Source organism: Camarhynchus parvulus, chromosome 17 (genome assembly GCF_901933205.1).
Source record: "Camarhynchus parvulus chromosome 17, STF_HiC, whole genome shotgun sequence".
NCBI lineage: Eukaryota > Metazoa > Chordata > Aves > Passeriformes > Thraupidae > Camarhynchus > Camarhynchus parvulus.
In genome coordinates, this window is record NC_044587.1 from 2,119,991 (window position 1) to 2,140,282 (window position 20,292).

Consider the following 20,292-nt stretch of genomic DNA (forward strand, 5'->3'; position numbering starts at 1 on the left):
GAAAGAGCACGAAGCACCAGCATTTCATATTTTATTTTTCTTTTTTTTTCCTTTCTGGCAAATTTACTATTTTCACTGAGACAAATGTCAAGAGGAAAAAAAAAAAACATTCTGGTGAGGAAGCAGAAGCTCCTTTATCTGTGATTTTAACTTCCCATTGGGAAAGGGAACGATTAGTGAATAGAGAAAATAAATCAAATCTTTGGATTTCCTCAGAAGCGTGGACATTCCCAGGCAGTTGTGCTGCAGAGGGATGTTTCAGTGGTGTTTTCTGTGCCTTGGCTGCAGGATCTTGGTGGGATGGGGGGTGGTTTTTGCAGGGCTCTGCCTGAGCCTTGGCAACCTCCAGACCTTGGCAGCTTTTGCAAAGCAATTTTGCAGGGTGCCTGGTGACAACGTAGGGCATTCCCTGGGGCTCAGGGGCAGAGCTGGTGCGTGTGCACTCTGTGAAAAACACCCCAGCAAGAGGCTGTGCCAGGCAGCTTTGTGCATTTATCTGAGCATTAGTGGCCCTCTGAAGTTTATTGAGCTGATAATGTCATGCTGTGACATTTGTTGGGGTCTTGAGATACAGGAGGTGTTTGTGGCAGTCATAAATTACGTGGGATCTTGTTTTCCCTCGGTGTTATTAAATAAAGGGAGGTCAGGCTTGCTCTGCACAACACAGAGGGGCCATGCAGGGAAAGGTGATTTTCCTAGAGCTGCTTGCCAAGTGTGTCCAGGGGTTCCTGGGGGGATAACAATGAGCATTAATGGCTTTTCAGCTCGGGGTCCTGCAGTTTACACTTTATTTGTATGAACACAGCCCTTCCTTAGAGCAGCAGCTCTGGCAACGTCTCCTGTGAGCTTCTGACTGCTTGTGAGCACAAGCTCTTCTTCCAAAGTGTGTTTTCCCACCCAGGTTACTCCTTGTGGGTTTGGAATGATCTTTGCAGAGCTGATTCCTTTCACGATTTTAAAATACATTAACCTGGCTTTCCCTGAAGAGGTCCTGCAAGGTAACCCCCTTGGGCTGTGTCTCAGCAGAGCAGGTTTGTTTGCCAGAAAATGGGAAAAACTCAACCCCTTCCTGTATCATCAACTGCTTCTAATGGACAGGGTGATGCTTTATTATTAATAAGTTGGATATGTGAGTAAAGGGAGTTTTGGCAGCCAGGACAGAAAGCAGCCTGGATAAAAGGGAGAATATTTAACAGCGCAGTTGCTGTGGATTCAATTAAGAGCAATGAAGAATCTGCTTCTTTCTTAATCTTATTTTTCTGAAATATTATTACCCCTGCAACTGCTGCTCAGCAATTCCCAGCCATGTCTCCAGCCCCCGGCACAGCAGTGGTCTCTGCATCCTGGAGATGCCGAAATGAGAAATCAGCACTTTGTAATGGGCTCTCAAACTAAAATTAAACATGCATTTCCTGGCTTGCACTCAGATGGTTGGCATTCAGCTGGCCCGGGAGGTGCTGCTGGACCTGAGGAATTCTGACTGGGGCTTTGATGTTGCCAAGGTTGTGTTTGGTTGGTTTTGCCCCCTCCCTGGGAGGAGGCGCTGCTCAAACAAGGAGCTCCGCTGGAGCTGGCTGCGGTGTCCCCGGGGCAGAGGCACAGGGGATGTGTCCCTGCAGGGCTGGCTCAGGTGACAGCACGGCTCTTTCTAGGAACAGGCTGTTCCCTGCCAGGGGCAGCGCTCTGGGTGTGCACGGGGCTGCCTTGGCTCAGCTCCTGCCTCAGCCCTGCTCCCTGTGCTCTGCTGGGGCTGGGAGGGCAGAGGCTGCTGGGCTCTGGGTCTGCAGGTGGACTGGGGAACGCCCTGCACTGCTGGGAGAGGAGTTTGCTGGTGGAAGCACAGCACAGGAGCTGCTCTGGCAGGGCTGGGCGCCCCAAGTTGCCCTGGAGGATCATGCAGGCTCTCAGAGGTTCTGCTCAGCGTTGGCCACCTCTCCTCTCCCCAGAAGGGAACATTTGCTCTGACCCACAGCCCTGGGTGCAGTTTCTGGTGACCTGGGATCAGATCATTCCCCTCTCTCTGGTTTTCCTCTCTTGGTTTGTGTTTAAGTGCTTGACAGAAAAGGCAACACCACGGAGAGGCTTCTGTGGGCAGGATCTGAGTTTCTCACGGGGCTCTTTGTGCTTTTTGTCACCTTCTGCACAGCACAAGAATGGCAGGACGGTTTACATGTTCTGTTAAAATTCCCCAGGTCTTTCCCTAATCCCTCTCCTGTTCCTGCTGCTGTGTGAGGGCATTAGTGCTGAGATGAATAACTTAAGCCTAAGCCCCTTTTCACATCTAATCTCAAGCCTAAAATTAATGTTCTTCTGCAATTAGGAATACAATGGAATGTAGAATTCATCCAAAAAGAGACACCTGATTGCCCCATCCCAGTGGCTCTGTGGTCCAGGAGGATTTATCAGGGCACACCAACCCAGAGGGCTGACAGATTATATTTGGCCATAACAGATTTTATTTGGTGTTTGAGGACAACACCCCCAAGTAAAGAGATGTGGAAAAATAAGTTGAAGAGCCTGAATCAAACCATGAAGCAGAAAGGAATGACTTGGGTGGAAAATTAATGTATTGAGCTAATGAATCATTTTGAGGCAAAACAAGAAATTAAATGTGTGCTGAAAGCTGGCACATTAAGAAAAGGGCTGCGGGTTTTTATCCATTTTCCATTTCAAAATGCAGAAACAAAGTACGGGTGGTGAAATCCCATTGAGAAATAACGCTGTGAGCAGGGAAACCAGGATTTGGTTAACAGGAAATGGGGACTTTGGGGACTGCCTTTGTGCCATGGGGTGAGTGGTGGCTGGGCACTGATGCTGGGGGAGAGCAGAGGGCAGAGCAGCTCCTGGCACAGGGAGGAAGCAAAGGACTGCCCTTTTGGCCTTTTGTTCCCAGCATTTGGCACAGGGTGGTGATTCTGGGTGCTCTGACAGCCTGGCAGGGGGTGGAAGGTGTGGTTAGGGCATGGAGCTGAGCCAAAGGGAATTGTCAGCATTTCATTCTGGAAGGAAAGTATTGGATCCCAGAACTGCCATCCAGGGCAGCTCCTGCCCTGCCCTCCCAGCCCTCTCACAGCTGCAGGTCCCAGGCTTTGGTAAGACCCTTCCAGTCAACGCACTGACTTTTTGTACAACAACATTTAAAGAAATCCTGTGGGGGCGCCTGATTATTCACATTGTTTAGACCTTGACGTGGTGACCATCGGTGAATTCATTCTTTATTTCCAGCCTGCAGAGGGGCAGCACTGCCCTGCAGTGGGTCTGGGCAGCCCTGTGATGTGTTGACAGCACCTGGGGTGGGGTTGGCACGTTGGGGTGACACTGCTGGTGCTGTGGTGACACTGCTGGTGCTGTGGTGACACTGCTGGTGCTGTGGTGGCATTGATGGTGCTGTGGTGACACTGATGGTGCTGTGGTGGCACTGATGGTGCTGTGGTGACACTGCTGGTGCTGTGGTGGCATTGATGGTGCTGTGGTGACACTGATGGTGCTGTGGTGGCACTGATGGTGCTGTGGTGACGCTGCTGTCCGTGGTGCTGAGCCCTGGGCCCCAGCCAGGCTGTGGCACCTTCAGGATGTTTTTTGTTCCTGGCTGCCAGCAAACACAGCAGGAGCAGCTCTGGGCTGGTGGCATTCCCCAAAGAGGGAAGGACACAGGACCCTTTCCCTGCACTCCTTTGCAACCCCACCTGTGCACTCAGGTGTTCTCTGCAGCTCAGCTCTCCCCTGGCCACCGTGAATTCCCTTTTCTGCCGGAGATCTTGAGAAATGGATGCCAGGAGTGCTGAAGGAGCAGCAGCTTTTGCTGTCACCTGCAGAGGGAAAGGTGAGTCAGCCTGGGCCAGGTGACATGCACCTGCCTGGCCAGGTGAGCAGGAACTGAGCCCTGCTGGCCCCTCTGAGGGAGCAGCAGGAGCTCCTCTCTGCTGGCTCCCAGCATTTAGGAGGGGACAGAGCTCTGCTGCTGCATGGCTGAGGGAGCCAAAGCTGCTGAGTGTGTTCCCTGGCACGCAGCGAGCACGCTGCTCTGTGCACAGAGGAACAAGATAAAATAGCTTCCTCCTCCTCATGCTGCTACCAAAAAACAGCAATGGGGAGAAAAAATAATCCTCCAGCCCCTGCCCTGCCTGTGGTGATAAGAGCAGTGCAATCCTTCTTTTGACAGAGTCAGGCAAGGCAATTTCATTATTTAGCAAACAAAGCCTTTTCAGAGATTTCTGCATCGTGGACGTTTTCTCGGCGGTTTTGCACCAAATTTGTTGCGGCAGCAAGGCCAGAGAGTTTGCCTTGACTCCCCTCACTACCAAAATAAATGCACAGGGCAGGATTGTTCCACTGAGCAGCCGTGACTGGGGAGAGAGAAGAAGGAAGGAGATGGTACGTGCCGACAGCTCTAAAGTGATTGCGGTGAGGATTGCTATGTGTGAGAGAGTTCAGGGGGGAAGCAGGAGCAACTCACACAGGCAGCCAAGGCTGGCAGGATGGCAAGAGCCAAGCTGAAGAATTCCCCTTCAGAGAGCAATTCCCATGTCAAAACCGTCCCAGCAGGCACGACAGAAGATGTGCACGGGGTGAGCCCCTTGTTACCGTCTCGGAGGATGGGATCCATGGGGAGTGATGTCGGACAAAGGTATTGCAGGGCTGCTGGGGAGGCTGGGGGGGAGGCAGCACCTTTTCTCTTTGAAATGAGAGGGAAAGGATTAGTGCCTCCACGGGCTGGACGGGTGGTGGATCAATCCTATGTTAAAGAGCCACGGCAGCTCTAAAGTTGTGTTATGAAAGAGGGAGCTGGAGCAGAAGGAAACCAGTTCCTTTAAATTTTTTATAGGTGCTTCTTGATTTTTTATTTTTCTTTTTATATGCCTAAAGCATGTCTGAATGGCAGCCTGAGACCATGGGGCTGCCACACACCACTGTTAACTTGCACTGCACCTTCCCTGTGCAGCAGAAACCCCGAGCTTATTTACACTGCTAACGCCACAGTACCCACTGTGCATTATCACCATGTTTGTGTGGCAGGAGAGATGCTCAGTCCCCCATCTGAGCAATAATTCATTTGTAACTGCAATAATAAAAAAAAAAAGCGCTGCCATAGGAAATGCTGCAGCCTTCCTGCAAGCCCAGAGCTGAGTGTAGAGCCAGGAAGGAGCTGTTTTTCAGGAGGAGGAGGAGGATGCTCTGTGCTGCACTGGGATTTCAGTGATTCAGAAGGAGCCAGGTCCCCTAGTTACGATGAGGATGCAAATGTCACTAATTCAGCTCTCGTTCTGTTTGCTCCATTTTCTGTTCCATTCTTTCCCCACCATCTCCCCAGCCTTTCAGCCCATCCATGCTGCTCACCTGTGACTGTGTACTGTACATCTCCCAGGATGTCGTTTGCTGCAAACGGGCACGGCAGGGAAGCTCCTGCTCAGAGGGGGGGAATTTTACTTGTTTGAGGCTTTAGGCTGGAATGAATTAATGCCTCAGCTCCTGCCTCTTGGCGTGTCTGGGGGGAGGGTGGCAGGGAGCCAGGAGCAGCAGCTGGGGAAGCCGGGGAGGGAGGTGTGTGCTGGGGAGCGCCGGCACGGCCGCTGCCCTGCCGGGCACACGCTTCGGTCTGCAGGGCTGGGAGGCAGAGCCCTGGCACACTGAGCACCTGGGAGTGTCCCTGGGGTGGTGTGACAGCCCTCCAGAAGGCTCCAGTGCTGGGGCTCGGGTGGGCAAACACGGGGAGCTGGTGGGCACTGACTCTGCCAGGCTTACACGTGTGAAGGCTGAGAACGGGCATTGCGGGACTAAATCCCTGGAGCTGGTGTGGTCTCAGAATGTTTTGGCAGCCTGGGTGTGCTCCCAGGGCTGGTCAGGCTGTTTGTGGTCTGGTTTTGTGCCTTGCTTTCATTGCTGTAAAGAGGCACCAAAGCTGGAGCTGTCCTGGGGGTACCTGGATCTCTGAGGGCACATCCTGGGCAAAGCCTTTGGGGCAAGACTGCTTCCTCTCTGTGCTCTCCCAATTTCTGGTGGTGTCCCCTCAGGACAGGGTCAGTGGTCAAACCAGAAGTGTAGGGACCAGGAAAATACAGCTGTGAGTCTGCTACAAACTCATCCCTGTGCTCAGCACTGATGGAACACCCGAGAGGGCTTCTCCTCCCTGGCACCCAGGGCTGGGTGGATTCCTGCCCAAGTCCAGGGGAACAAACCTTCATCCCAGGGCTGATCCTCCTTGTCTTTTGTGGGAGCACAGAATTAACTAGGGATACTGCAAGGATCTGGAGGGCAGCAATTCCAAAAATCGCATCACTACGGTGTTTTGGGGGACCCTCTAGAGAAGGTGCCCCAGGGCTGGATAAAGACCCAATGCCCTGGGTTTCACAGGAATTTAAGTGATTTGCAGCAATCTTGCTGTAAGAGGCTGCTGCTGAGGGATGCAGATGTTGGTGGAACACTTTGGCACCCCTGGCAGGGCCCTGCCAGCCACAGCCTGTGGGTTTAGTTCCCACCCCAGGATCTCCTCCTTCCCTGGCACTGCTGCCCAGCCATGAGCTGGCAGTGAAGGTTGAGCTTTCTGCACTTCTCTCCCCTGCTGCACCAAAGGCAGGAAGATGGGTTTGGAAGGGATGAGCAGGGAGTTTGAGGTGCTCTGTGTCTCCCAAAGCCAGACTCCAGCAGCGTTACTGACTGTCCCTGGGAGCTGGGGGTGAATTGCCAGGTGCAGGTGGAAGCAGATGTGTGTTACAGGGTGTTCTCAGGATGCAAATGATCCCTCCTGATGATTGAAGCCAGGGTAATCTGTTCTCACCTACTTGATTTACCTCCTTACTCTGTCTCTGAGTCACTGCAGCATCTCAAAGCTTTTAGGGGTTCCCAGTCAAAACAGGAGGAAAGGATTGGAATTCATCTGAGGGAAAATCCACTCCACAGCTTGGGAGCAAAAGGGGGAATTCAGGGCTGCCCCTGGGCATCCAGCACAGGGATATTTTCCTGTGTCTGCTGACCTGCAGGTGGGATGGGACCAGCCCAGGCTGCCCATGTGGAAGCTTCCTCCAGCAAAGAGGCTTGGAGCTCTTTCTGTGTGCCAGGGCTTGCTGTGAGATGGGGATGGAACTGGAGCCTCCTGGCCATGCAGAGCGGCTGCCCGGGCTCCGAGCCTCCCCTGGCACCAGGTGAGAGTGACTGGAACCAGCCAGGAGAGGCTGAGTCTCCTCAAGCCAGGCTTTTCCTGAGGCAGGTTTGTCCCTTGTGCTGGGGGATTGATGGGGAAGCTGTGAGGGGAGGCAGAGCTGCACAGAACACTCTGTGCTTGGGAAGGAGCTGCTGGCAGGGGCAGGACAGGCAAACATCAGTTTGGATCCCATCTCATGGACAGTGATCTCCCTAAAAACACAAACGAAGGTTTTTGTGAGATAACCAGCTCTGTGACCACTGCCTGTCCCAGGGCACGCTGAGGGGCTCCAGAGGGATTGCAAACATTCCTGTTTGTGTCTGGCTTGGATGCTCTGGCCCAGCCCTCGGCAGGGCTGTGTCCCTTCTGAGCCCCCCTCAGCTGTGTCTGTTGAGCTGCTGAGCTTTGGGAGGAGGGTTAGCATGGCAGAGGAGCTGGGCTTGGACAGCACCTGGAGCTGAACTGGCTTGAAAGTTGTCCCAGCTGGCTCAGGACCAGTCCTGCTGAGTTTTGAACATCTCACTGGACACTTCTCATCTTCTTTGGGTGCTGGGTTTGGTCCTTCTCAGTGAATAATTGTTCCCTTGCTGATCCTGCTCCTTTCCCCTGGGGCAGCCCAGGGCAGCAGCTGGATCCTTCCCTCCCTTTCTTTCTCCTTCAGGCTGCACACTCCCCCAGCCCTGCCCTGTCTCTCAGTTTGAGATATTTTTGGCAGGAATAAATGGGACTCTGCCTCAGCCCTGGTACAGTCAACAAGGTGCTGGAGTCTCCTCTGTGGAAGGAGCAGCACTTGCTAGGCCGAGTTTAATGTGAGGTTCTTGGAGGTAAAGCACTTCAGAGAGGGAGGAATTCACCCAAATGTGTCTGAAAATAGAATTTCTGACCAATGGATGTTTGTTCCCCCTCGGGGGCAGCCTGGTATTAACAAACAGGACTTGCTAAATGTGGTTTTTTTGCCTGACACTTGCACACAAATGAACCCCAGAGGGTCCAGTCTGGCCAGTGCAGCCACTCAGTGCTTGCAGGAGCTCTCCAGGTGGGGCTCTCCATGGGACACAATTCCCTGCTGAACCATTGCTGTGCTGCAGAATTCCCTCCTGCAGGGACAAAAAGTCAATTTATTCATTTTTAACCTTTCTTTAACAAAAGCTTCTTCCAGCAAAGGCCTTTCAGAGCCCTCTCTGTGTCCTCAGCAAATGCCCCGTGCTGGTTTGCAGCCTCAGCTCTGGGTGAGGGGGTCTGTGCAGGAGAAATGCTGTGCCAGGGCCATGCCCTGTGTGGGGTTTGCCCAGCTCCAGCCTGGGCTCTTGTGCTGCCCCTCTGCTGCCTGGGCATGGGGGTTTGTGCCAGGAATCCCAGCAGGCTGAGCTGGAGGTGCCAGGATGGGCTGTGCCAGACCTGGCCCTGCCCTGCTCTCTGAGCTGAGGCCACCAGTGTCACCTTGTGAGGGAGGGCTCAGGCCTGGCTGCTTCTTTTCCTGCCCTGGAGCTGCCCCAAAGTGCTGGAAGGGCCCCGAGCTCTGCCCACCCTCCCAGCCTTGTGGCCTCTCCTCTGCAGGGACAGCCCTGGCATGGCCGTGTCCCAGCCTGGCTCAGCCCTGAGCTCCCTCCAGCTTTTGGAAGTGTTGTGGCTGCTCCTGTGTGTGGTGCCCACCTCCCAAAGCCCAGGCTCTCCCTGAAAGGGGACAGACCCAGAAAGGGTTTGCCCTGTGGGCACAGGGTGATGCCAGCCTGAGCTGGGCGCTGGGGGAGCAGGCTGGCTTTGGGAGGGCTGGGGGAGCAGGCTGAGCTTTGGGAGGGCTGGGGGAGCAGGCTTTGGGAGGGCTGGGCTGGGTGCTGGGGGAGCAGGCTGAGCTTTGGGAGGGCTGGGGGAGCAGGCTGAGCTTTGGGAGGGCTGAGCTCTCCTCCCACGGCCCTGGGGAGCTGCCAGGATCTCGGTGCCCTACATAGCCCTGACAGGCAGCCACGATCTCACCCAAGGATGCCACGCTCAGCACTCGCACTTGGGCTTCTGCTCTGGTTATTTTGGGATCCTCATCCCCACCAGGTCCCATCAGGGCACGGGCATTGGCACGTTCCCCCCTCAGGGGAGCCTTTCCTGCTTGCTGTAGAGGTGGCACTGCTCTGAGTGGGCCATGGGGGTCCGTGGCACGTCAGGGTCTCACATCCCACCTCCAAATTTGCCCACAGTCCTTCCCCCACGAGGATCAGCCACTGGGCAGGACTGCAGGGACTCATTTAGCTCATTAGCAAGGGCAGGGAGCTGTGTGTCAGAGCAGCCTGAGCATCTGCAGGGCCTTTTTGCCCAGGCCTGGCAGGGCCTGCCCTCTCCATCTGCCTTTAGCCAGGTGGGATCGGTCTCTTCTTGCAAGAAACAATCACTGGGATCAGAGGAAACGGCCTCAAGTTGTGCCAGGGGAGATTTAGGTTGGATTTGGGACAACATTTCTCTACCACAAGGATTGTCCAGCCCTGGCAGAGGCGGAGCCCCCATGCCTGGAGGGATCAGAATGGTGTGTGGTTGTGGGGTCATGGCTCAGTGCTGGGCTTGGCACTGCTGGGGTGAGGTTTGATGGTGGATTTGATGGCCTTAGAGGTGCTTTCCAAGCTCAGTGAATCTGTGGCTGTTCTGGGAGAGGCACAGCTCTCTGGAAGGTCCCTCCAGGCCAGGCTGGCCCCTGGGCTGGGATCAGCCTGTCCAGCTGCAGCCAGGCTGCTGCAGCCCTGGCACCGCGCCCGCTGCTTCCCAAACTTTGTGTGCGTGAGCTGTGAGCTGTGAGCTTCCTTTTGCAGAGGAATGCCAAGCAAAAGAGCTCCTGTGATTGAAGCAGCAGCACCCTGGGAGGCAGCTGAGCCCACTCCTGCTGCTCCCTGCCCGTGGGGCTGCTCCGGTGGCACTGCCTGTCCCTGTGGCACCTCTGCAGCTGCTGGGGGCTTTTCCAGGTGCCACCAGCACAGCTGGATGAGTTCCTCCACACCAGGGGAGCTGAGGCTCAAGCCCTTTCCCTGGGGTCATCCCTGCCCATCCCACAGCAGGCAGGGGAGCTGCCCTTCCCTCCCCTCTCTCACAGCTTTGTGAGCAGACCTGTGCCTCTTCCTCTCGCCTTCCCCTTCCTCCTGCTCGCTCCCTCTCCCACTCTTTACTTTCTTTTTTCATCTCCTCCCATCTGTCCTTCTCACATCAGGCTATTTTGGGCTGAGTTTCTCTCTGTCAGTATGGTAGGAGCCGTGGTGCAGCTCCTGTCTCTGGAGGATGAGCTCTGCTCTGGGGAGCCTCCCCAGGCACTGACCTTGCTTGGCTCATCCTCACCCCCCTGCCTTGACCCTGCCTCCAAGGCATTTCCAGAGCAGGGTGAAAAGGCATTAAACCCTTCCCAAAGCCAGGGGAGAAAGCCATCACATTTAACACCTTTCCACCCCGGCCTGGAAATGCCTCTGAGCCTTGCAAGTGGTTATTAAAGCAGCCTGAAGCCAGGAGCAGTGTTGGCAGGTCATTACTCGTGTCTGTAACTCCAGAGGCTTCAAGTCAAGGCATGGATGTTTTTGTTTGTTTGCTTGGAAAGGATGGCTGTAAATGGAATAGGAAATGCACCACCAGAAGTGAATTTTTAATGCTCTTCATTTACCAAAAATTCAGGAGACAGCGGTGGAAGGAGCAGAGTTTGCTGGGAGGGAGCAGGACCCTGTGTGAGCTGGGCTGAGCTGCTCTGTCCCTCTGTCCCACTTGGAGCACAGGGACAGCACTTAGCCTCCCATTATCTGCATGAGGCACAGGAGATCAATGCCACCCAGATCCTGCAGTGCCCTGGCAGAGCAGGATCTGGGTGGCAGATGACCCAGGGCCATCCCTGGGCGTTGTGGTGGCAGCATTTTCACAAGGGGATTATTTGGTGGCTTTGCAGCTGGAACTGCCTCCTCCCTGGAGAGAAGGGAGCTGGTTCTGCTGGCCCAGACCTTGGGGTGCTGTGCACACCCTGCCCAGCTCAGGGCTCCCTGCCTTTGCTGGGAGGTGCTGGAGCCAGAGCAGGGGAGGCAGGATGAGGTGGAAGGTGCTGCTCAGCCTCCAGCACGGGTGGGCTGCTGTCTCTTTTACATAAGCCAGCTTTATTCTGGCTTTGTTCTAATAATAAACGTGCCTTTTGTCTCCTCACCTCCTGACAGAGCCTTCCCCTTTTGTCAGGGGCTGCAGCTTGAAAGGTGGGGGCAGACCTGAAGCAGCCAAGGAGTTCCTTCCCCCTCTGCTCCTCTCCTTTCTGCCACCCTTCCCTGCTCTGCCCTGGGGTCTGGGAGGTGCAGCCTGGGCCAGCCTGGCATGGGGGGGATGCTTGGCAGCACCAGGGAACCCCAGCTTGTCCTGGGTGGGGACAGCTCTGCTCTCCTGGACCCTGCAGGACAGCCAAGGTCCTTTGGGTGCCTGTGCTGTCGCTGTTTTCCATGGGAATGAGACGAGCTGAGCTTTGTCTGCTCTCACTGAGCCAGATCTGCATGAAATCCAAAGGTCAATTTGAAGTAGATTATCTAAAACACATTAAAAGCCAGAGTAACCTTTCTGACTCCATTAAGTGGCTTAGGTTCTGTATATCATAAATCACTGTTAAAGTGGTTTTGGGATCTGGAAAATGGCTGTTTTCCAGATGAGATTTGGAATGATTTTTGGTTTTCTTGGGGAAATCTCCATATTTTCTCAGCAGTTGGGCTGTTGCTGAGAATTTGGGTGCCTGGTGAGAAGAAGGAGAGGTTTCAGTGGGACACCTCAAATCACTTCTTCCCTCTGTGACCAGCACAACAAAATTCACTCATTTGGGAGCCAAAAGCACCTTTTTTTAACCAAAAAAAGAGGTTATTTTATAGGTTATTTCATTGCATGTGCTTTAACCAGGGCACAGAATGGCCAAAGCCACCCTTGGGGGGGTTTCTGTCTGTCCATGACTTTGGAATCCCCTTTGCTGGTGATGCCTCCATGTGAGTGAGATGTTTATTGTGGCTGATTCTGGGAGAGGCACAGAGCCCGTGGGTTTGGGGGAAGACCCCAGTTCTCCAGAACCCTCCTGTCCTGCAGGACCCCACTGATCTGTGTGGGTTTTTTTGGCTGTTTGGCTTTCAGGAGTGCTGCTCTGCAGCTGGAATTAGCTCCTGTTCCCCCACCCTCCCCGGCTGCCAGCTGGCACCAGATGAGGAGAAAACCAAATAATTTGCTGATTTTTTTCCCCATAAAGATCCCTGTGAGGCAGGAAAGGCCCCTGCTCCAAACCAAGGGCAGGAGGGGCCCGAGCAGCCCCCGTGCTCAGGGGGATAATCCAATTGAGCTGCAGGAGCCAGCCCAGGCTCCTTCCCCAGCTCTGCAGCTGCACGAAGCCAAGGTGCTGGGCAGGAATGAATGCCAGGGCTGCTCTGAGGCACAGCTCAGCTGCAGAGCCACCCCAGGGCTCGTTCCTGCTGTCAGAGGTGGCACGAGAGAGAACTTTGGTGGGAATTAACTTAGTGCTCCAGGAGAAAGCTGGAAATGAACAGGGAAGAGAGGGAATGGCAGGAGGGAGCAGGGCAGGAGCTGAGCCCAGAGAAGAAAAGGCTCTGGGGAGATCCTACAGCAGCCTCCAGTAAAAATGGGCTCCAAAAGAGCTGGAGAAGGACTTTGGATAAGGGCCAGGAGTGCCAGGACAAGGGGGAATGGCTTCACAGTGATAAAAAGCAGGGCTAAATGAAATATTGGGCAGAAATCCTTCCCTGTGAGGGTGGCACAGGGTGCTCTATCCCTGGGAATGTCTGTGGCCAGGTTGGACAGGGCTTGGAGCAACCTGGGATGGAGGAAGGAGCAATGAGCTCCTCCCCAGGCTCTGCACAGAGCAGAGCCCAGGAGTGGGAGCAAAATAAATCCTGTCCCAGGGAGGCTGCTCCGTGCAGCTGAGGGATGGATCAGCTTCCTCCTGGCCTGCATTCCTGCTGAAATGTGAATTTATTGCTTTTATTTAGTTTGAACTGTGCTGGAGCGCTGCAGACTTGTAAAGCAAAAGCAAAAGGCAAGAAAAATCTTTATGCTCTGCAGTGGCCCCTTGGCTGTGATGATATTTCTCGATGTCCCTGGCTCGCAGTAAATCAGGAAAGGAGGGAGGGCACTGCTGGGACAGGGAAGGGCTCAGGCTCAGTTAGAGACGGGGACCCAGGGCCATCCCTGGGTGTCTTGGTGACAGCATCCTTTTCACAAGGGGATTTTTGCTTTGCAGCTGGAATTGCTGTGTTGGATAGCCCTGTGCTGTCAGTCTGTCTGTCTGTCTGTCTGTGGGATGTACAGTACACAAGCACAGGCCCTTTGCCTCCCACCCACTCCTGTTTTTCTCCGTGTTCTTCCTCCCCTTGCCTTGACTCCCTCATCCCCCTCATCATTCCTCTGTTATTTGATTTTTGGTTTATTTTTGCTCTATTTTCTTTCCCCTTTTCTGCATCACTGGTGTCTGTGGAGCAGCCCAGGAGAGGCACAGCGCTGATTCCTGATGGCACCAAACCTGCAAAGCCCAATTTCTGTGCACAGGAGTGGCCCCATTAGAGGCAGGGCAGCGAGGCCGTTTGGGAGAACCCTTTAAAAACCAAAAGGCATAAAACAGGCCCAGAACCTGGGATTATCCACAGAGGCCAGGCCTTGAGGGGCTGTGATTGGCAGAGCAGCACTGGGAGCTGAGCAGGGACACGTCCCAGGCACGGTGTGACCTTGGCTGAGAACTTGGGTGGCTGCTGGTCCCTGTGGTGCTGGCACTGCTGCTGGGGACAGCCCTGGTGGGGACATTCCCAGTGGGACATTCCAGGTGGGACATTGCCAGTGGGACATCCTCCTGAGGACAGCCTCGGTGGGACAGCCCCAGTGGGAACATTCCCAGTGGGACATTCCCAGCAGGACCGCCCTGGTGGCACAGCCCTGGTGGGGACATTCCCAGTGGCACAGCCCCGGTGGGGACATTCGCAGTGGGGACATCCCTAGTGGGGACATCCCCAGTGGGACATTCCTGGTGGCACAGCCCCGATGGGACAGCCCCCGAGGGGACATTCCCAGTGGGGACAGCCCCAGTGGGACATCCCTGGCAGGATATCCCCAGTGGGGACAGCCCTGGTGGGACATTCCTGATGGGGACATCCCTAGTAGGACATTCCCAGTGGCACATCCCTGGTGGGACTGTCCCACTGGGGACATACCCGGTGGCACATCCCTGGTGGGGACATCCCTGGTGCGACATTCCCAGTGGGGACAGCCCTGGTGGCGCGTCCTCGGTGTCACAGCCCCATTGGGACACCCCTGGTGGCACATCCCCAGTGGGGACATCCCTGGTGGCACAGCCCTGGTGTCACAGCCCCGTTGGGACATCCCCAGTGGGGACATCCCCGGTGTCCCATCCCCGGTGTCCCATCCCCAGTGTCCCATCCCCGGTGTCCCAGCCCCGGTGTCCCAGCCCCGTCGGGGCCGTTCTGGGGCCGGGGTTCCCTCACGCTCTGTGTGCTGCTCTCGCTCTTAGGCCTCACGCCGAGGATTTCAGCGTGGATTCCTCCTTCTCACAGTAAGTTCTCTGCCTGCATTTCCCGGCGCCACGGGGAGGGACAGGGGACCCTGGCCTGCCCTGGGGTAAAGCTGACCCTGCTCTCCACAGGGCAAAACCCCCCTTGGAATTTGGGGTGTTTGGAGCACGCGGTGAGCTGGGTTTATGGGCAGTGCCTGCTGCTGGGAGCTGTGGTTAATCCTGGCTCTAATTACTGTGGATTAAAGTGGCTGGTCCATCCATGGAAGTTCTCCAGGCCAGGAGGGATGGGGTTTGGTTTCTGCTCTTGTGGAATTGGTTTTTGGTCCGGTGGAATTGTCCCTGCCCATGGCTGCGACCAGGTGACCTTCAAAGGTCCCTTCCAACCCCACCCAGTCTGTGGCTCCACCATGATCCTGCTTTTAAGGGAGCTGATAAACACAGGATTTGTCCTTTACTGCTCTGGGCATCCAGAAATTGTGCATGGGAGCAGCAAATCCTCCAGCAATTCCCACCCTGGGGAGGATTCCCTGCTCCCAGTTGTGGTGGGTCTGGAGCTGGCCAAACACCAGGGCACCCCCTGGAATTTATTGACTCATTTCTTGCTGTGAGATGGGATTGGCAGTATGGCAAAGCAGGCTCAAAACTTTAAAAGGGTATGAAGAAAACTTCATTAACAGTAACTAAAAGAAAGGATAATAAGGATAAGTTTATTGAGGAAGAATTGAGAGCAGCAAATCAGCAATTATCCATTAACGATGAGCTCCATGCACAGCCCTAATTAAACAATGCAGATTCATCAGCACAAGCAATTACAGGAGCAGACTCATGAGTGTCTCTCTCCAATGTTGCAAAACAAATAGGCCAAAGAGAGCACAGCCTGCCATCCCATTGCTGCTTCCCTTTGGGGGTTTTAACCTTTAATAGAAGTGTAATTATCTTATTTCGGAGCAAGTGGTGCCCCTGCCCCGCCATGAGCACCATCCAAACCTTGGATGGGAGGTGCTGCCCCATCCTGGCAGTGCCCAAGGCCAGGTTGGACAGGGCTGGGATAGTGGAAGGTGTCCCTGCCCATGGCAGGGGGTGGAACAGGATGAACTTTAAGGTCTCTCCAGCCCAAAGTATTTTATTATCTACAGCTTGAAGCCCTGGGCATGTCCCTGTTTCCTCCAGTGTTTGGTTTGGTGCCTGGAAATGAGCTCTGCAGCTGCTGGGAGGGATTACAGCTGCCTTCAGGGAATGAGGAATCGATAAAAATCCCATTTCCATTGCAATGTCCTCCCTAATAAAATATTACATATATGTATAAAAGAACTAAAAGTCAAGCAGGAGATTTCTGTTACATCTCCTCAGGCCCATGGAGCCCTTTGCAGTCTGTGCCAGTCCTTGTCCCCCTGGCACACCAGGATGGGTTCAGGGCATGGTGAGAGATAAATGGCCCTGGAGGCCAAACCTACTCTTGGGCAGGGATTTTTCCTGTAGTGGCTGCTTGGAATTTGCTTTTCAACCCCCAAAATACAGCTGCAGCATTACTGCTGGAGCCAGGATGACATTACCTGCACCCAGCTGGGTTTAATTTGCTGCAGAGTGCTTGGCAATATCAATTCTTTCTTTGGGCAAAAAAAAAATCACAGTCCATACTAAAACAGGAGGGTTTTTTTCTGATTGATTCCCATGGTAAATGCATGAAACCTTGAAGAAATGAGTCCTTGGGCTTGAGGGGCAGGATGTGACCCAGCATCCTGGCTGCCTGGGCAGTGTTTGCTGATGTGGGACTGGGTCCTGCTGGTCGTGGTTTGGGATGAACCTCAGCAGGGAAATCATTCTTGGTGCTGCAGGGTCCAGGAGGAGCAGCTGCCTTTCCTGGCAGGGTTGTGGCAGTGCCACGGTGGCTGTGGTGGTGGCACTGTGGCTGTGACAGTGCCACAATGACAGTGGTGATACCACAGTGACTCTGACAGTGCCAAGGTGGCTGTGACAGTGCTGTGGTGATTCTGACAGTGCCACGGTGGCTGCGATGGTGGCACAGTGCCATTGCCATGGTGGATGTGACACTGCCTGTGCCAGGCTGGTGTGGGACCTGCTGATCTCCTCGGGGCTGGGTGCTGCTGTGATCCCCGAGGATCACCTGGGATTCTGGGGTGAGGGGGAGAGCAGCTTCAGAGCTGCACCTACTGAGGGATGTGGGATGAGAAAATTCACTGAAAGCGGGCAGATTTGCCCTGTTTGCAATACTTGGCCTTTTGGACCATGCTGGCCCTGCCCGTGGTGTCCCCAGTGCTGTCCTGTCCCTCCCCCAGCACTGAGATCCCCCCTCTCCCCTTCCCTCCCTGGATCAGCAGCATTATCAGGGGGGGCTCAGCTCCCAAAGCAGGCACAGCCAGCCCCAGCTCCCGTCCCTCCCTGCCTGTTTTGTGCTGTTTTGTTTAAAACGTGCCCCAGATTCCCGGGAGGAGCTGCCGCAGTGGGAGCGCTCCGGGTGCTCCGTGGTGCCCTGAGAATCCGAGACATCCCCGGCTGCAGAGCCCTGGGCAGGGCTCCATGCTGCCAGGAGGGTGAGCCCAAGCATCCCCCAGCCCGTGGGGGACCCGGCAGGGCAGGAGAAGCCCCTGGAGCCATCCCTGCCCGGGTTTGAAGCCGTTCCTCCTCCTTTGAGTAATTGTTCAATTACTGCGGGGGCAGCTCTGCGCTGCCTGTGCTGCCTTTGGCAGGCGCCCAGGCTGTCTGTGTGCACACAGCTGCTCAGCAATTCCCATTCCTGTCCCCAAACCCTGCTCTGGGAGCTCTCCTGGGCAGGGCTGGAGCTGTCCCATCCTCTGCTCACCCTGGATGGATGGAGGATGGCAAACACAGGGCACACAACTCGCCCGTGGCACCCGTCTGGTGAAACCCGTGTGTCCAAACACCATCACAAAAGTGGGGAGGAAAAAGGAAAAACACTCCAAAGGGAATCAGGAGGGCTGGAGCTGCCTGGGAAATTTCATCAGCAGGTACCTGAGCCCCAGCCTGGCAGGTTCTGTGGTTTATCTGGGAAGGATTTTGGCTCTGCTCAGGTTCCAGCTGGCACCGGCTGCTCCCGGCGCTGAGCGAGGGCTGGAGGCAGCCTGGCCATGGCACGGTGCCCTCTGAGCATCCTGCACAGCCTCCTGGGGCTGCTGGGAGAGGAAATGCTGCAGACCTGCACCGCCAGCCCTGTCCTCCCCTTCCTCTGAGCCGTGTCTGGTACCCACAGCCTGTCCCCAGGGGAGCGCAGCGGGGCCAGCAGCACATTTCTGTAATCCCAGCGTGGTGCAGCCACATTTTCTGTCTGTTTGATCCGTGTGGGTTTGCATGGAGGGTGCAGAGCTGTCAGCTGAGCTCAGCTGGAGCAGAGGGGTGAAGTGGGGTCTCACTTTGGCTGCCTTGGCAGAGGTGGCTGCTGGCACCCACCAGGTTGGAGATTTCTGGGGTTTTGCTGATTCGTTAGGTACTTTTTCCCCCCACAAAAAAAAAAAATCATAAGAGTCTTGTTTGCATCCTGCTACATGAAGGGAGAAATTCCTTGAGAAGCTTCCTGGGACAAGAAGTCCCTGTATGGGTTCAAATTTTTTATGTTTTCCTCCTTTTTGAGAGAACTGTCCCAGCTCTGGGGAAATGGAAAGGCTGGAGCAGGGGCTGTGCCCCTCAGTGTCTATTTTAATGCTGGTGGGCTGTGATGTGCTCCTCCTGCCCTTTCATCCTGCACTCTTCTGAACAAACTATTGTGTCTTTTTTTGGGAACTCATCATCTTACAACAAATTGCCTCTAATCTTAGATTAATAAAGTACAATAAATAACCGAGCAAAGAAAACGAAGTCGCTCAGGCATTATGAAGTGCATAATAGCAGTAATTACACTTCCAAGCAGAGGGCTGGAACTAAACTTGTACCAGCATCGCTGTTTGCATGGCATGGGGGGGCTCGGTGGGGGAACTGTGGAGCTGGGTACACTTGGAGTGGCCTGGGATGGGCTGGCACCAGGATGGGAAGGATGCTCCAGGTGGGAAAAGGATGCCCACCTGGAAAAGGATGCCATGGCAGCAGGGAGGGGGCACTTTGAGCACCCCATCCTGGCTGAGCTGCTGCGAAGGCAGAGCTGTCACGGTGTGTTTTGGGGTGGTGATAATGCAGTCAGAGTTTTGCTTGATTCTTACTCCCAGTTAACTTCCTGACAATGAAATTAAAGGGTATGTTTTACATGAGATCATCTCCTTCCCTCAGCTGGAAATAGAGTAGGAGCTTTGATACTTTTGGATGGTGCTGCTGCCTGGGAAGAGCCATCCCTCGTTCAGCTGTGGGGTGTTGGATTCACCTGCAGGGTGGGGTCCCCACAAAGGTCTGGGGCTCAGCCTTGGCAGGTTGCCTGCACAGGGACGTGTTCCCTCCACATTCTTCTATTTCCTCATCTCTCTGCAGTGTTAAACACCCTGTTCCCCCCAGTCAAGACATGGCTTTTTGTTGCTTTGTTGTTTTCCCAGTGTTCCTTCCTCCTGCAGCCATGGGATGGATGAATACGTGGGCCACTTTATCACAGAGAGTTAGATCTGATCATTTAGTGCTTTTATCCACCAGCAATTACAGTCATTGTCTCGAGGTGGGCCACAGCTCTACAGATCAGTGAACCATCTGTCTGATGGCAGAGATTTATTCAGCTGTTTGTTGCTTTGATCCCAGACAAGTGTCTGGCAGAGGAATCTGCGGCTCCTCAAGGCTCTCAGTCCTCGGGGGCTCTGATGAATGGGGTGCTCATTTGGAGCTGAAAGCCAGCTCCCAGCACTTCCTGGCCATTTTTAATAAGGAGAAGGAGCAATTATCTCGTGTGCAGCGTTGTAAGCAGTCGTGACAGCTGATTTATGCCCTGGCACAGAAAAATGATTTGCGGCGTCTGGCTCTGGAAAGGATGAATTTCAGCAGGTGTAAAGGCTGGGGTCTGAGGCTCAGCATTGAGGCTGTTTGCTCCTCAGGCATCGTGCTTGTAAATTCTGCTGCTCTCTCCTGCAGTGGGCTCTGGGGCTGTCCCTTCTCGTGCTGACACGAACCAGGTGTGGTGCAGAGCCCCTCTGACCACTTCCCCTCCCCTCAGGCTGGGATGGAGCCCGGGGTGAAAATCTCGTAAAATCCCTTCCCAATTTGCTGCCTGATCAGCTGGGGATGGATGTTTGGTAAATATTCATCCCTCCATCCCCAATAAATCAGGATGTGGTCGGAGCTGGCACCTGCGGGATGGGGTGGGATGGCAGCGATTGTCACCGGGAATTTGCTGCCCTCGATCTCTGCCCGGGCTGGGTTGGTGAGGGCTCGGTGACCTCTTGTAAGCAGCAGGGAAAGGAGCAATGACAGGAGCGCTTCCTTAGGCTTGCTGAAAGCAGCCAGAGGGGGAATCCACGGCCCTGAACTCCTTTGTGGCCGGCCAGGGAGAAGCAGGGTTTGCTGCGCTCGGTGTAAAGCCGGGGCAGGAGCAGCCGCTGCACTCAGCAGGAGCAGCGCCATCCAGGGAGATGGATTTGGCTTTGCGAAGGGCTGCGGGCGGTGATAAAGAGCCAGGAGGGGCGGCTGAGCTGAGCTGGGACTGATTTACCTGCACAGCCTCCATGCAGCATCCCAGAGCCTGCAGGAGCCCCCATGCAGCCCCGGGGAG

The 20,292-nt window shown here is 54.8% G+C and overlaps 1 protein-coding gene across 6 annotated transcripts in view; it reads left to right on the forward strand.

Annotated features, from left to right (window-relative positions):
- KCNT1 (potassium sodium-activated channel subfamily T member 1) overlaps nt 1-20,292 on the forward strand; it is a 75,470-nt gene that overhangs the window by 31,657 nt on the left and 23,521 nt on the right. For 2 of the 6 annotated variants that reach the window (XM_030961363.1, XM_030961364.1), the window contains exons 1-2: nt 4,479-4,627; nt 14,637-14,678. The exons of the other annotated variants lie outside the window; for them this stretch is intronic. In XM_030961363.1, coding sequence (XP_030817223.1) covers nt 4,479-4,627; nt 14,637-14,678 — 191 coding nt within the window. Of the gene's footprint in view, nt 1-4,478; nt 4,628-14,636; nt 14,679-20,292 lie in introns of those variants that run through there. 6 annotated transcript variants of the gene reach the window in all.